Here is a 13,331-nt window from a genome sequence, read left to right as displayed (position 1 = left end):
TTGTTGATAGCGATAGTACCCACAAATGATATGTATGTTTGTGTGACACACGCACACACACACACACACACACATATACACGGTATTATATATATACATATGCTTATAGATTGTATATACGTGCATTATGATTTGCGAAAAATTTGTAATATCGTGTCAATTTCATACTGTGGATATCATAAATCTAAAAGAGAGTCAAGTGCTTGCACACTTACCTCCAGATATTACCATATATATCTGTCTATATGTATTGAAATAACGTTTACAGATAAACGAAGAAACTTTCTGACAGAGAAAGACAGAGAGAGAGAGGTGTCTAATAATTCGCTCTCTTAACCAACGAATTATTATTTTTTTTGTTTTCAAACGAACCAAAGAGATAAAGTCGATAACAATATCTTATCTTAAAGCATTGAATCATATATGTATGAACCACACACACACACACACACACACACACACACACACACACACACATAAACATCCCCATAGACTTCACTCATGGTCGTGTCTGAGTTGTTGAGTTTTTGGGGCTTAGCTTCAAATTCGAGTTCGGGTTTTGGATTCGGGTTTTGGGGATTGTTTTGTAGAACATCGCCAATGTTTGTTGCTGCCAAAGAAATCGCAATATATATTATATACTTACACATGTTACTATCTACATATGTATATAGACAGTTGCGACTTGACTAGTTCAGACCCTTATCGGACATATGTCGGTCCACACAACGCCTTGAATATCAGGCGCATTACGTACGTTAACGTTGTCTGACAAAGTAAACAAAGGTTGTATTTATTTATTGATTAATTTTACAAAATTACTTAATTGCTAAAATTTTTTCCTAAAGGTGCGTGCAATTTTTGACTATATCATCCATAAGAAATGCAGCAGAATCTTTGCAATCTTTATACATACATATATATTCTCACCACTTCTAGTACGAATTTCGCAAAAAACCGTCTTATTGCGCTATGAAATTGGTTCAGCTGTGTTGTGTCAAAATTTCAGACTCCTTGGTCTTTCCCTTCAGGCTGCACAAATATCAGTCAGTCAGTCAGGGCAAATAGTTTTAAATGTATTGATTTATAAGTCTTTAAATCACTTATCACCTATTTAAAAGCTACGTAACACTAAAATTGTTAGAGCTAAGGCCAATTAATAGTTTTTTTATTGCATTTATTTATTTACCTTAAGCATTCCATTTGGCATATGAATCAGCCCAACCCATGTTAAAGGTGAACACCCAACTGATAATTTAAGCCAAATGATTCAGCCATATTATTATTTGGTCGCAATGTCTTTGGCACTTAGTCAGCGCTATCATTGAACTATGCCCTATTATAGTAAAAGAATCTAGTAATCAACATATACAGGAGTTCCACAGAAACCGAAACCAACCGAAAATGTCCCAAAACTGTATGAAGATTTGGGAGATTTTTGGTTGGTTTGGAATCCCTAAAGGACTGCAAATCCAATTGGGAAAATAATTCTTAGGAGGTAATAGCGATAGAAAGAAATGAAAAGAATTGTAAAGAAAAATTTGAATGTTTTTCAATGTTTTAATGACATCATAAAGTTATAGTAGTACAATCTGACCAGTTCTTTCCTGTCTCTCAACTATCCCAAAGAAAAAGGAAAAGTGTCAAGTTTGAGCAATGTATCTTAACAAAGAAGTTAGTTCTTATAGAAAAGTAAGTCATAGTGATAAAGCATATAAATGAGTTTAAGAAAATGCCATCATTAAAATGTTGAGAAATACCTCAGAAATATATCAGGTATTGCAAAGCCCAAGTCAAAGTCAATGACCAGAGAGGTGTGACTACTTAATCCTACTTATAAATACTTAGGTAGAGGTAAAAGTTTACCCACATACTTTTACCAATATTACAATAGTTCTATATATAGTCAAGGTACATATGTATACAACACTATATACATACTTTATAAGTAAGAAACTGGCGGTTAGAATTTGCTTACTGACAAGCTATATCTAATCTAGCATGAATGTTAATCTATAGGAACGACAACATGTAGTACATTATCATATATATGTGTATAATGCAAGTATTATTTGTATTATTTCAATTCGATTGCCTAACAAAGTGTATTACAATTATTCGCTCTACTGAAACAAATACATGCATAAAGTTAAATATATTGATGTATATTGTTATAGCTATGGGAAATCCTTGAAATATCTAAGTGTAACATAGCTATCATCTAAATATTTTGTCAACAGAATGTTCGATTAACTGATTAAGCGATTAAGCCAACGCTAAGTACTATATATATAGAAACCACTATATAGTTCCTATCGCCAAATAAAAAGAATGAAAGCAAAGAATAAAAAAGGCACTTTATAAATTTCAATGATTGAAGAAATGTTTGCTGAATTTCAGTCGAAGTTTAGCATGGAAAGATAACACTCGTGTGCTTCCCATAATCCATCAAAATTGTTTATTGGACCCCCTTGCTTTTACTAGCAAGAAGAAGAGAGTAAAGAAAGAGAGAGAGAGAGTCAATTCTACAGCTCATCATGACGAGTTCAAAAGTGAAAGAAAAACAACCTTTACGCATATCTGTTGGTAACTCGAATCTGGGAAAGAACTTACCACTAAATCGTGTGAAAACCACTAAGTACACCTGGCTGACCTTTATCCCATTGAACTTCTATGAGCAGTTCCGTCGTGCTGTCTACTTTTACTTTCTGATCATTACGATCGTATCGTTTTTCGTTAGTATGTTTTATCCATTATCAAGTCTATCAATACACTAAAGCATATATATATGATTTTTCCCTAACAGATGATACCATAGATCCCTTGACATCATTATTACCTCTGCTTTTTGTTATGATCGTAACGGCACTTAAGGAGGGCCTAGAGGATTATTCCAGATCGAAAAGCGATCGAATTGTGAACTCAGCAAAAGGTTGAAGAACAATATAAACTTAAAATTCTATCAGTTTATAACTATACCCCTTTTTTAATCTTAGTAACTGTCATCAGAAATGGCAAGGAGCAGTGTATTAATTCAGAATACATTATCCCTGGCGATCTGGTGATCGTGACCAGTGCCAACGATGTACCATGTGATCTCGTCTTACTTCATTCATACGGCTCCGAAAACATGTGTTTTGTCAACACTGCCAACTTGGATGGTGAGACGAATCTTAAGACGATTTGTGGACCATCCAACTATGCCTATTTATCCCTCGAGCATGATAAGAATCTGGGTATTATCGTTTGCGAGCCTTCGACCTCCGATCTCTATAGTTTTAATGGTCGCATTGAATTTAAAACTGATTCAAATGGAGCTATACCTTTGACCATTGATAACCTTCTGTTGAGGGGTGTACGGATCAGAGGACAAGGTCGAGTCATCGGTTGTGCTATATATACGGGCATGTCCACGAAACTCCAACTAAACAGTCGTTATACGGGCAACAAATCCGCTTCCAGCGAGCAATACATCAATAAATTCATCATAGCCCTCATTGTCGGCATGGTTATTGTTGTCTTTATACTATATCTTATAGAGCGGTAAGTGGAATAGACCTTAGTCTCGGCTAGCGGCCATTTTATATACATATGTACATTAAAAAAATACTTATACTTCACAAAAAAATATGTTCACGAGAAAACCAAAACTTAAATATGGTTGGTAGTTAACCGGGGCATAGGAGTAACCAGTAATTAACCCAGGAATATTTCCTCATCATCAACTACTTACAGGCAAAAGGCAGCTAACGTCTATCCGACTGTGTACTATTTGGGTCCACTTCCCGATTATAATGCGGTTCTACAAATATTCGAGGACTTTCTATCCTTTTTGATATTATTCAACTACATGGTACCCATTTCCATGTACATGAACATTGAATTGTATCGTGTTTTCGGTGCGCTTTTCATGAAATCGGATCTATGTTTATACGATGAAGAGACAGATCAACCTTGCAGCGTGAATGCCTCCAACTTGAACGAGGATCTGGGACAGATAAATATATTATTCTCGGATAAAACGGGCACTCTAACCAAAAATCAAATGATCTTTCTTAAATGTTATACCGAAGGTACAAACTATCATCTCCAAAATACACAATTGTATTGCCCAAATACAGATGAAAGATACGAGTTAGGTTCGATGAGCGTAAGTCGAAACTCATGAAACCCTTAAAAATTCTCTTAACTTTCGAAATACATATATTTAAATAATTGCCAATTCCAGCCGGAGGTCTTGGATTTCTTTGAGGCTCTCGCTTTGTGCCATACGGTGGATATTTTGGAGGCCTACGATGAGAGATCTTCTACAGAAAGACAATCTGAGCATGATAGTTTAATAACGAGTGATATTATAGGCAGATACCAGGCATCAAGTCCCGATGAGAAAGCTATTCTGGAAGGATGCGCCCGATTGGGTTTGATCTTTAAAAGCATCGATAATAATACCCTACATCTAAATCGCATTCTTCACGAAGAAGATGTACAGGAGTTGCAATATGAACGTCTTCAGGTTCTTGAGTTTAGTTCGGAAAGGAAACGTATGAGCGTCATTATACGAGATGAGAACGATGTGATTTGGCTTTATAGCAAAGGTGCTGAAACCTCCATTCTACCCAGATGCAATAAAAGTCCACAGATCGAACAGATCGATGCCCAGATAACGGAATATGCCAAGGAGGGACTTCGTACTCTTGCCGTTGCCCGACGAACTCTGACCAAAAGTGAATATGAAACATTTGTGGCCTCAATTAATAGTGCGAATATACAACTGATGAATCGGAAGGAATTAATTGCACAGTGTTACGATAATATTGAAGTGGGTAAGTCCCTAGGATAAAGGTTATGATTGAGAAAAGTACAAATATTCTAGATAATGTATGGGTTAAAGTAAGGTCGAAAATTACTTATAAAGCCAATTACCAACTGTAGCTTTCGTGAAAACAAGGAATATCGGAACCTTGCCGGATATCTCTCAATAGAGTAGCTTCTAATTTTATTGATTCTTCTAGGTCTCGATCTTTTGGGTGCCACAGCTTTGGAGGATGCTCTGCAGGACAATGTGGACAAGACATTGGTAGCCTTACAGGAAGCGGGCCTGAAGATTTGGGTGCTGACCGGGGACAAGGTGGAGACGGCCTTTAACATTGGCATGGCCTGTAAGCACATACCATCCTCAGCTGAGGTGCACTTTCTCATTAATCTGACGGATCCAATGGAGCTAGAAGGGAGACTAAAGCAGATCGAAGTTGGTCTTTCGAGTGGTTCGTCGAAACTACCAACTGCCTTGGTCATCGATGGCACCACTGTGGCTGCTCTGCTCCTGCACCTCCCCAAAAAATTCGCTGACTTAGCGCTACAATGTAAGGCGGTGCTCTGTTGTCGATTGAGTCCGCTGCAGAAGAGTGAGATTGTCATGTTGATTAAGAAATCCGGGAGTCACATAACAGCCGCCATTGGTGATGGAGCCAACGATGTGTCAATGATTCAGGAGGCGCACATTGGCATCGGTATACCCGGTAGGGAGGGAAAACAAGCAGCCCGTAGTGCCGACTATGCAATCGCCAAATTTGACATGCTTCAGCGACTTCTCTTGGTCCATGGACATTATAATACGGAGAGATTGGCATTTCTCGTCCTTTTCTATTGTTACAAAAATATTATTATTACTGGATGTATGGCTCTCTTTCAAGTGTACGACTTGTTTTCGGCTACCTCGGTGTATAACGATTTATATCTGTGGTTATTCGACATTATCTACATATCCTTCAGTTTCACCTATTTGGCCATGTCGGAGAAGCATTATAGTGAGAATACTTTGCTAAGGTAAGTCTTAATAATAGCCTCTTTTCACTAACAATACTTTATACTTTCTTATCCGATTTTACAAATTTTTTTCACTATTTAAAAAATCTAATAATAAAAATGTATTAGAAAACTGCAAAAAAAAAAAAACGTGTAAAATTAAGAAAAAGTAAGCTGACCCTGTACTTAAACAATATTTTAAGTATTTTTATTTTTAATTTTGTTTTCCAAGCGAGTTTTCTCTATTTTATTCGCATTTGTAGTGAAATAATATATGTATATTTCTATTTATTTTCATAGATTCCCCATCTTGTACAAGGGAATTGCCCATAACAAGTTAACCTCATGGAGAACGTTTATTATTTGGATTTTAAATGCTGCCGTTCAAATGCTGATTATTTTCTACTTTGCTTATGCGATTTTATATGACAACAATATCGTCTTTAAGCACGGTCAAACGGCGGACTTTTCAACATTCGGAACTATGCTTATAATGGTGCTGGTTCTGGTCGGAAATCTGAAGGTACTTCTGGTTTCGCACTACATGAGTTACCTAAACTTTGCCTTCATTGTTATATCAATAATTGCATTCATGCTGAGCACTTATCTCTACAATTTGGGAGGTGGCAATACTCTTTATCACGTTTACAACATGTTCTTGAGTTCGCTTCCAATGTGGCTTTATATCATTATTTCTACGGTTGCATGTTTATTACCCGACTTTCTTATGAAAGCTGTAAATGATATGTTTTTAGAGCCTACCCTTAGACAGAAACGAAAGTCGAGCAATAGAAGTACATCTAAAAACTTAGACGCTTAAGTTGAAATTGTTATTATAAGATTTTAATATATTTGTTGACAACTTTAAAAAATAAGTGTTATTTAAATTTGAATTAACAGTTTGCTTGCATAACATATTGATAATGATGAACCTCTGCTAAACGAAATATCGATACTCTGCTGGTATGACGTGGATTACAATTAGTGCTGCCAACTTTTTAATGAAATTAATAGCTGTTTCTGGCTGGAAAGCACCTAAATTTGTTTTTTTTTTTTGTACACCTTTGCGAAGTTTTAGAAACAGTGATAATTATTATTTTCTGGCTAGAAACCCCTATTGGGTCATGACCTGACTTAGAAAAAATATTGATTGCAAAACATAGCTGAATATATATTTAAGATAGCAAGACCATCGAATTTTTAATTTACCTAGAACTAGCTATATAATAGCTAAGCTGGCAGCAGTGGGTACAGTACGTCCATAATTATGAAAACAGCATAGTAAACAACATAGGTTGGCAGCACGCACTTTTGCGATGTTTAATTCAACGATATTATTATCGATTAATTGACAGAGGGTATACAACATATCGTTTTAAACTAAACACACTTTTAAAGTGCTAATGTTTGATACAGTTAATGAAATATGATTGCATATTATTTTATAATTTATTACAAGCAATTTTTTGGTCCAATATGGTTCCACACGATATACCGCGAAAATGTCGTGATATTGCGCGTAAAATGTTGTCTATCGATATCAGGGACTTATCGATTTAGTTTTTACATACCTATTACAAATAAAAATAAATAATATTAAAATTAAAAGTGTTTATTTGGTTAATGCGCGTTATTTAAACGTATGATGGAAGTGGAATACGACGATTCCGGCTGGCAGGGCCGCACGAAACAACAATCCAATGCCGAGGTAAAACGAAGTTTGACAAGCCGACAAATCAAAACAATAAACTTGAGTGTGTGTGTATTCTTATATTTGTTTGCTGGATAAACAGGAGCTGCACGAGGACAATCCACAAAAGACAATACAAGAATGTCTGGAAAAATTCTTAACGCCGGATTACATCATGGAGCCGGGAATATTCACGCAGCTGAAGCGCTATTTCCAATCCGGAGGCTCACCCGAAGAAGTGATTTCCATGTTATCTGAGAACTACAAAGCCGTCGCCCAAATGGCTAATCTGCTGGCCGAATGGTTGATTTTAGCTGGCGTTAAGGTGACCGAGGTCCAGGCGATGGTCGAGAATCATTTAAAGGAAATGATTCTGAAATCGTTCGATCCCAAGAAGGCGGACACGATATTCACGGAGGAGGGCGAGACGCCCGACTGGTTAACCGAGATGATTGACCATTATACGTGGCGATCTTTAATCTATCGACTAGCTGAAGAATATCCGGATTGTTTGATGCTTAATTTTACAATTAAATTAATATCGGATGCCGGATTCCAAAGTGAAATTACCTCAATATCGACGGCTGCCCAGCAAATTGAAGTCTTCTCCCGCGTTCTCAAGACCTCGATTGTGAAATTTCTAAATAATCCCGATGATGTACATGGTGCGATCCAGGAGTGCGCCCGTATGGTGTGCCATGGCCAGCATACGTATGTCTACTCTCAGGTGTTGATCCAAGTGCTCAGCCAGGAGCAAAAGGGTGGCTTTAATATGAAGCGGCTATCTCAGGAAATCATCAAATACGCCCTGCAAAAGTACATTTTATTAACAAACTCGCATCCACATAACAATCTTACAACTATGCATTAACAATAGTCTTTACTTGAACAGCAATCAAAATGTGACGCCCATTACGATGGCCCTCAATGGTTCGGCGGTGTATCCGCAGGCGTGTCAGGCTCTTACCTCAATGTTAACTCGCAATACCTTGAATCCGGCGGATATAACCGTGCTCTTTCGCAATTATTCGGGCTCGGATCCGCCGCCAATTGACCTGATACGGAATCCACAGTTTTTGGAACTACTCGTCGATGCTTTATTCCGTGCTAGTGTCAAAATCAATCCGGAGCATAAGCCCAAATATGTCTTCCTGCTGGCCTATGCCTCGTCTGTGATTGATCAGCCGGCAAAGAAACGACCACTCACGGAAAGATTGTTGAACAAGGATGAGTTGAAGAGCACGATTCAGGCAATTGAAAAGGCCCATGCGATTTGTAATGTGGATCAGGGCTCAACTGAACTCATCGCCGAACTGCAGACACTCTACAATTGCATTAAGTAAGCGCTAATTGGATTCGATTTATATTATTCCGATTGAAATCATATTTCAATTTTTAATAGATATCCCGTTGTTGGCGTTGGTGTAATCCGTTGGATTGAAAATGTTGTTATGGAACCATCGTACTTTAAGCTATCCACAGACAGCTGTCCTACGCATTTGGCGGTGCTTGATGAAGTTGCTGGCGTGCATCCGACATTGCAGCAACAAATACTATTTCTATTAATACGCTTGTTCGAATCAAAACAGGATGAACTGGAGATACTTGTACAGCTTGAAATGAAAAAGATGATACTGGATAGAATGGTCAATTTGCTGACACGCGGCTGTGTCGTTCCCGTGCTGAGATATATTAAACAATGCTGTGCAATTGAGGACACTGATATTTCCCTTATCCGTTACTTTGTTACTGAAGTTCTCGAGACAATAACACATCCCTATTCCCCGGAGTTTGTGCAGCTTTTTCTGCCGATGGTCGAAAACGAGGAAATTACTGGTACAATGCGCGGTGAAGGCGACAACGATCCCGTATCTGAATTCATTGGTATATTACTCAATTATAAAATATATATGTAGAAGTAAAATAAATTAACTAATCGATTTTACTTTTGTTTCAGTTCACTGTAAGGCGCATTATACCACTGTATAGCAAATAATTATATAGCAATATAAGTACAAAATTGTATATTTAAGTCAACATTCATGTAAAGTAAAAGTCCAGCTTTCAATTTTCATATACGTACTATATACACTTGAAATACGTTTGTTTTACTCTTTTTGCACCCACAACCAAAGTATATCGAGCCCTTTTTGCATAAATGACGCAAGCGACATTTTTCTACAGTTTGTTTTGTTGTTCAAAAATTCCAACAGCATCTGCACCAAAAATATAAAATTTTAATTTTATATATTTACGGAGATATTGGCACGACACACGATTAATAAAAACAACTCTCCTGTAAAATTAGCTTTTTGTCACTTACGTCTTTTATGCAAATACTGTCCGATATTTCTGTCCCGCTCGGATTCGACGAAAGGAAAAGAATTAAAAATTTAAGTTCACATAGATTTATTGCAACCAATGATCATTAGTAACTCATACAAAGGGTCGTCAATTGTATGAATGCGTGTTTAATTATAAATGTAACTAACTAAATAGTCCGCGATTATTTTGATCTTAAAAGTATCACTTTTTTTGGACAAAAAAATTAAATTGCATTCTTCGTTCGATACATGACTATTTAATATTTACACCTAACGGGCTTGACAAATAGAAAATTTAAATATATTTATATATATATATTTAAATTTGAGCGTATTTTGTAGCCTTCGACATGCCGAAGATGTAGTTATAAAAAAAAAGCAGAGCAAATTGGATTTAAAATCACGCAATCTTTCTTTAACTGCAGACACAAATCGTAAATTAAATTAGTCGTCCTATTTTGATGCTTTCAGTCGTAATTTAAAACAAAAGATCATTAAATAATATCTATGATTACGCACAGTTTTACAAATTATAAAAAATAATATACATAAATGGGAACTAAGACGAAATACAACATGAAATCAGAGTCAAGCATAAGCAAACACACCCACTTGTTGCTTATAGTTGAAATTGATTTGATTTTTGACTTTAAATCGCGCATAAAATTACAATTAGAAAGGTATCTGTCTCTCTATATATGTATGTATATAAATAATGGGGAAATTAGGTTTCGTTCGATAACAATTAAAAATTGTTGCTTTGGTTGGCAGCGATTAAAAAAAAAATATTCTTTGAGCTAATGTTACGAAAATAGTTTAGTTGCTTTTCTTAACGTCTTTACTGTCGCCATCCTTGGCCTGTCCACGTCCCAGAATCTTGGCCAAACTATCCCAAATGCCACCAAAGAAGATAGCACAGCAGAGATTCTCCAATGGCAGGAAGGGATCATGTATGCCCAAGAGTATCGATGACAGCTTAAAGTATACCAAGAATATAACAATGCCAAAGTAAACTAAAGCGTGTGGCGCTGAGATCCAATCGGTCTTTTTGTCAAGAACGAAGATAATGGAAGCAAGCAACGACGCCTTGGTATAGCTGAAAAACACATACACCAAACAATTGTTGAGAAGAATATAAACTGGATTAGGTGTATTATTAACTTACAAGGATGGCTGCATGAATTCCATAGCAGTTGGTGTCCACGCGCCTCGGATGAGGCGTTCAATAAGCTTGGTGAAACCAGCGCCATTGCCCTTCAGTGTACCAATTATGATCATGATTATCCATGCATTTGGATACAATTTAGCAGCATGTCCAACACCGTCATACACTTTTTTTGCACGATAAATCTCCTTCATGGCACTCGCAACGATTTTAACCGGCAGAAATTTGCCCACCTTGTATCCAATATCGAAGGGTGTATAAAATACGATATACCTAAATAGAAATATAGACTTTAGTCAGCAAATAAATATAATATATTTTTTTTAAACTGCAAAATGAAAAAATAGAAAGCATAAATTGGAAAATTAAGAATTCAACATTTTCCACTGACTTTTCTCATTTTTTTTTTTTTACATTGTATGATTCCGATTTGCCGGGTGCAATCATCCAATATTTGTAAACTATATTTAGATTATATTACTAAGGAGTAAGATCTCAAAATAAAATTCAAAAGAAAACAAAATTATTCCCTAATGACAATACTCCAATTTTGTTTCCCTAATATCTATTTCCAAATAACATGATTTCTAGTTTTGTTTTTCTAACTTATGATATTCTAAATTCTTCTGGGGAATCATGTAAATATGTATCTTTTACCAGACGGCGGTGCCAACCAAGAGTTGTCCAGTGTTCTTCAATGGTGCCAGTATCGGCTCCCCAAGTAATCCATTTGCCACCATGCCGCCGGCAAATATGACAAGCATTGTGGATAGCCAGCAGGCGAGTGGATGCTTCCGTGAGAAGGCCTGAGCATTGGCGCCCAAATCCTCGCGCACGGCCAGCGCGGCAAGTAAACTGTGCGCGATGTCAAAGAACGGAAACATTTTTAGCTTGATGACCTGATTGGCCACATCCAAAAACGCTTCCGGGTCCATGATCACAGCTGATCTTGTATCCTGCCTTCAAGGATGATATTCTGCCGAAGACAAAATGGAATGCAACTTTTATAAATACAACCAATGAATAAATATTATTTTGTTTTCTTTAGATGCGGCACAAATGTTATATAATTATAGGCAAATTGAAAAGACAACTAACAATTTGGTACCAAAAGGCACATGTACAAAAATAATTCTCAAAATCGTATGAAAGATACATTGCGGTATCTGAGAAATATGCCTATGCAATCTATATATGTACATATGTGTGTGCGTACAGATATAGAGTATATACATACATAGGTATAATATCTAAAGTAGATGTTTTATTTTGTTTGCACTTATTCTGATTTCTTACACGATTGTAGATATTCAATTAAAGATATCACACAGATGCACATGCAGATACAGTACAGATACAGATACACAGCTACAGATGCAGATGCAGATACAGTGAAATGTTGTAGAAGTTGTCGAATTGTATGTTAATGTCGAAAAACATAAAAACAAATTCTAAGTTGAAATAAAAATGTCGCTGCTTTGCCAGAGCTCCAAAAATAAATTTTTGCTGATGAATCGGCGGTGAGGGCCGAAAGAGAGGCGCGCCGGGTCCGTGGCTCTCTCACTCTCTCTCTCTCTGTCCACACTGGCACATCGTCCACTCGTCCGTGTTTGTATATGTGCATGTGTGCATCATCTATTTTCTATACAGTGAAAGATTGGAGAGATGCACATATACCATTATTTGTACATATGTATGTGCATTCCTTTGCATCCGTCGCATTTCCGGTTGCCGTTGCTTTTGACCAGTTCTTAATGTGTATTTATTTTTATTAACTTAAGTTAAACATGTAGCGCATAACTCTTTTATATACATACACACATACTTATGTACAATTAATTAATAAAAACCAACAAAATTTACCTACGTCTACACGCGAACAGCGGATAACGGATAACGGACAGCTGAGTGCAGCACGAACACGGGGAGACTGGGCTCGAAGCTGGCCCGTTTATTACATGCTCATGGTGTTTCTTCGATAATTCAACGCTGCTCTCGAGAATATTATGTTATATATTTAGAATCGGTGAGTTTCACTCGCTGAGATACAAAACACATTTTGGTATGCATGTGTGTGTTGAGATAGTTGTGTGATTAGGTGGCTAAGAGGACCGTGTCTCATAATTAGAACTCTTAATTGATGTGCGTATATGCCACAGTTGCCAGCTTAGCTATTTTATGGCTCCATCTGGTTATTTTCAGAGCTCGACTGCTAGAAAAATTTAATTAGTCTGGCTACTTAAAAAATTAAATATATATTTAGCTTTGTTTTGCTATCCATACTTTTTCGAAAACTATGGAAAGTGCACGCAAAAATTTTTCTAGCCAGAAACAGCTAGTTCCTCCA

At 36.7% G+C, this 13,331-nt stretch overlaps 3 protein-coding genes across 7 annotated transcripts; 2 read left to right on the top strand and 1 right to left on the bottom strand.

Annotated features, from left to right (window-relative positions):
• Positions 1-2,073: 2,073 nt before the first annotated feature.
• Positions 2,074-6,670, top strand: LOC117779897 (probable phospholipid-transporting ATPase IF). Of its 2 annotated transcripts, none has more exons than XM_034616244.1 (7): positions 2,074-2,739; positions 2,807-2,932; positions 2,997-3,543; positions 3,736-4,150; positions 4,229-4,823; positions 5,013-5,826; positions 6,106-6,670. In XM_034616244.1, exons 1-7 carry the CDS (start codon positions 2,538-2,540, stop codon positions 6,623-6,625), a joined length of 3,219 nt encoding a protein of 1,072 aa, XP_034472135.1. In that variant the 5' UTR covers positions 2,074-2,537; the 3' UTR covers positions 6,626-6,670. The 2 variants fall into 2 exon arrangements, with proteins under 2 accessions (XP_034472135.1, XP_034472142.1); XM_034616251.1 differs by having other exon boundaries at positions 2,625-2,735.
• A 676-nt stretch (positions 6,671-7,346) lies between these two features.
• On the top strand, positions 7,347-9,593 carry LOC117786079 (negative elongation factor D). Of its 2 annotated transcripts, none has more exons than XM_034624306.1 (5): positions 7,347-7,513; positions 7,599-8,311; positions 8,373-8,834; positions 8,898-9,379; positions 9,453-9,593. In XM_034624306.1, exons 1-5 carry the CDS (start codon positions 7,448-7,450, stop codon positions 9,482-9,484), a joined length of 1,755 nt encoding a protein of 584 aa, XP_034480197.1. In that variant the 5' UTR covers positions 7,347-7,447; the 3' UTR covers positions 9,485-9,593. The 2 variants fall into 2 exon arrangements, with proteins under 2 accessions (XP_034480197.1, XP_034480198.1); XM_034624307.1 differs by having other exon boundaries at positions 7,348-7,513; positions 8,388-8,834.
• Positions 9,594-9,887: 294 nt separating this feature from the next.
• Positions 9,888-13,197, bottom strand: LOC117786105 (trimeric intracellular cation channel type 1B.1). Of its 3 annotated transcripts, none has more exons than XM_034624308.1 (4): positions 12,848-13,197; positions 11,642-11,960; positions 10,985-11,257; positions 9,888-10,915 (listed from the first exon to the last, which is right to left on the bottom strand). In XM_034624308.1, exons 2-4 carry the CDS (start codon positions 11,917-11,919, stop codon positions 10,636-10,638), a joined length of 831 nt encoding a protein of 276 aa, XP_034480199.1. In that variant the 5' UTR covers positions 11,920-11,960; positions 12,848-13,197; the 3' UTR covers positions 9,888-10,635. The 3 variants fall into 3 exon arrangements, with proteins under 3 accessions (XP_034480199.1, XP_034480201.1, XP_034480202.1); XM_034624310.1 differs by having other exon boundaries at positions 12,852-13,197; XM_034624311.1 differs by lacking the exon at positions 12,848-13,197 and adding an exon at positions 12,281-12,414.
• Positions 13,198-13,331: the final 134 nt, after the last annotated feature.

Source organism: Drosophila innubila, chromosome X, assembly GCF_004354385.1.
Source record: "Drosophila innubila isolate TH190305 chromosome X, UK_Dinn_1.0, whole genome shotgun sequence".
In the NCBI taxonomy this organism is placed as follows: Eukaryota; Metazoa; Arthropoda; class Insecta; order Diptera; family Drosophilidae; genus Drosophila; species Drosophila innubila.
The sequence above is the reverse complement of the archived record's forward strand: the minus strand, read 5'-3'. Positions and strand labels throughout refer to the sequence as shown.

Coding starts and splice junctions, on each gene's coding strand:
- LOC117779897 (XM_034616244.1), top strand. CDS start 2,538: ATGACGAGTTCAAAAGTGAAAGAAAAACAACCTTTACGCATATCTGTT. Junction 2,933..2,996: donor AATTGTGAACTCAGCAAAAG/GTTGAAGAACAA, acceptor TTTTAATCTTAG/TAACTGTCATCAGAAATGGC. Junction 4,151..4,228: donor ACGAGTTAGGTTCGATGAGC/GTAAGTCGAAAC, acceptor TGCCAATTCCAG/CCGGAGGTCTTGGATTTCTT.
- LOC117786079 (XM_034624306.1), top strand. CDS start 7,448: ATGATGGAAGTGGAATACGACGATTCCGGCTGGCAGGGCCGCACGAAA. Junction 8,835..8,897: donor ACACTCTACAATTGCATTAA/GTAAGCGCTAAT, acceptor AATTTTTAATAG/ATATCCCGTTGTTGGCGTTG. Junction 9,380..9,452: donor TCCCGTATCTGAATTCATTG/GTATATTACTCA, acceptor CTTTTGTTTCAG/TTCACTGTAAGGCGCATTAT.
- LOC117786105 (XM_034624308.1), bottom strand. CDS start 11,919: ATGGACCCGGAAGCGTTTTTGGATGTGGCCAATCAGGTCATCAAGCTA. Junction 11,258..11,641: donor TTGGTTGGCACCGCCGTCTG/GTAAAAGATACA, acceptor ATTTCTATTTAG/GTATATCGTATTTTATACAC. Junction 10,916..10,984: donor GAATTCATGCAGCCATCCTT/GTAAGTTAATAA, acceptor TGTGTTTTTCAG/CTATACCAAGGCGTCGTTGC.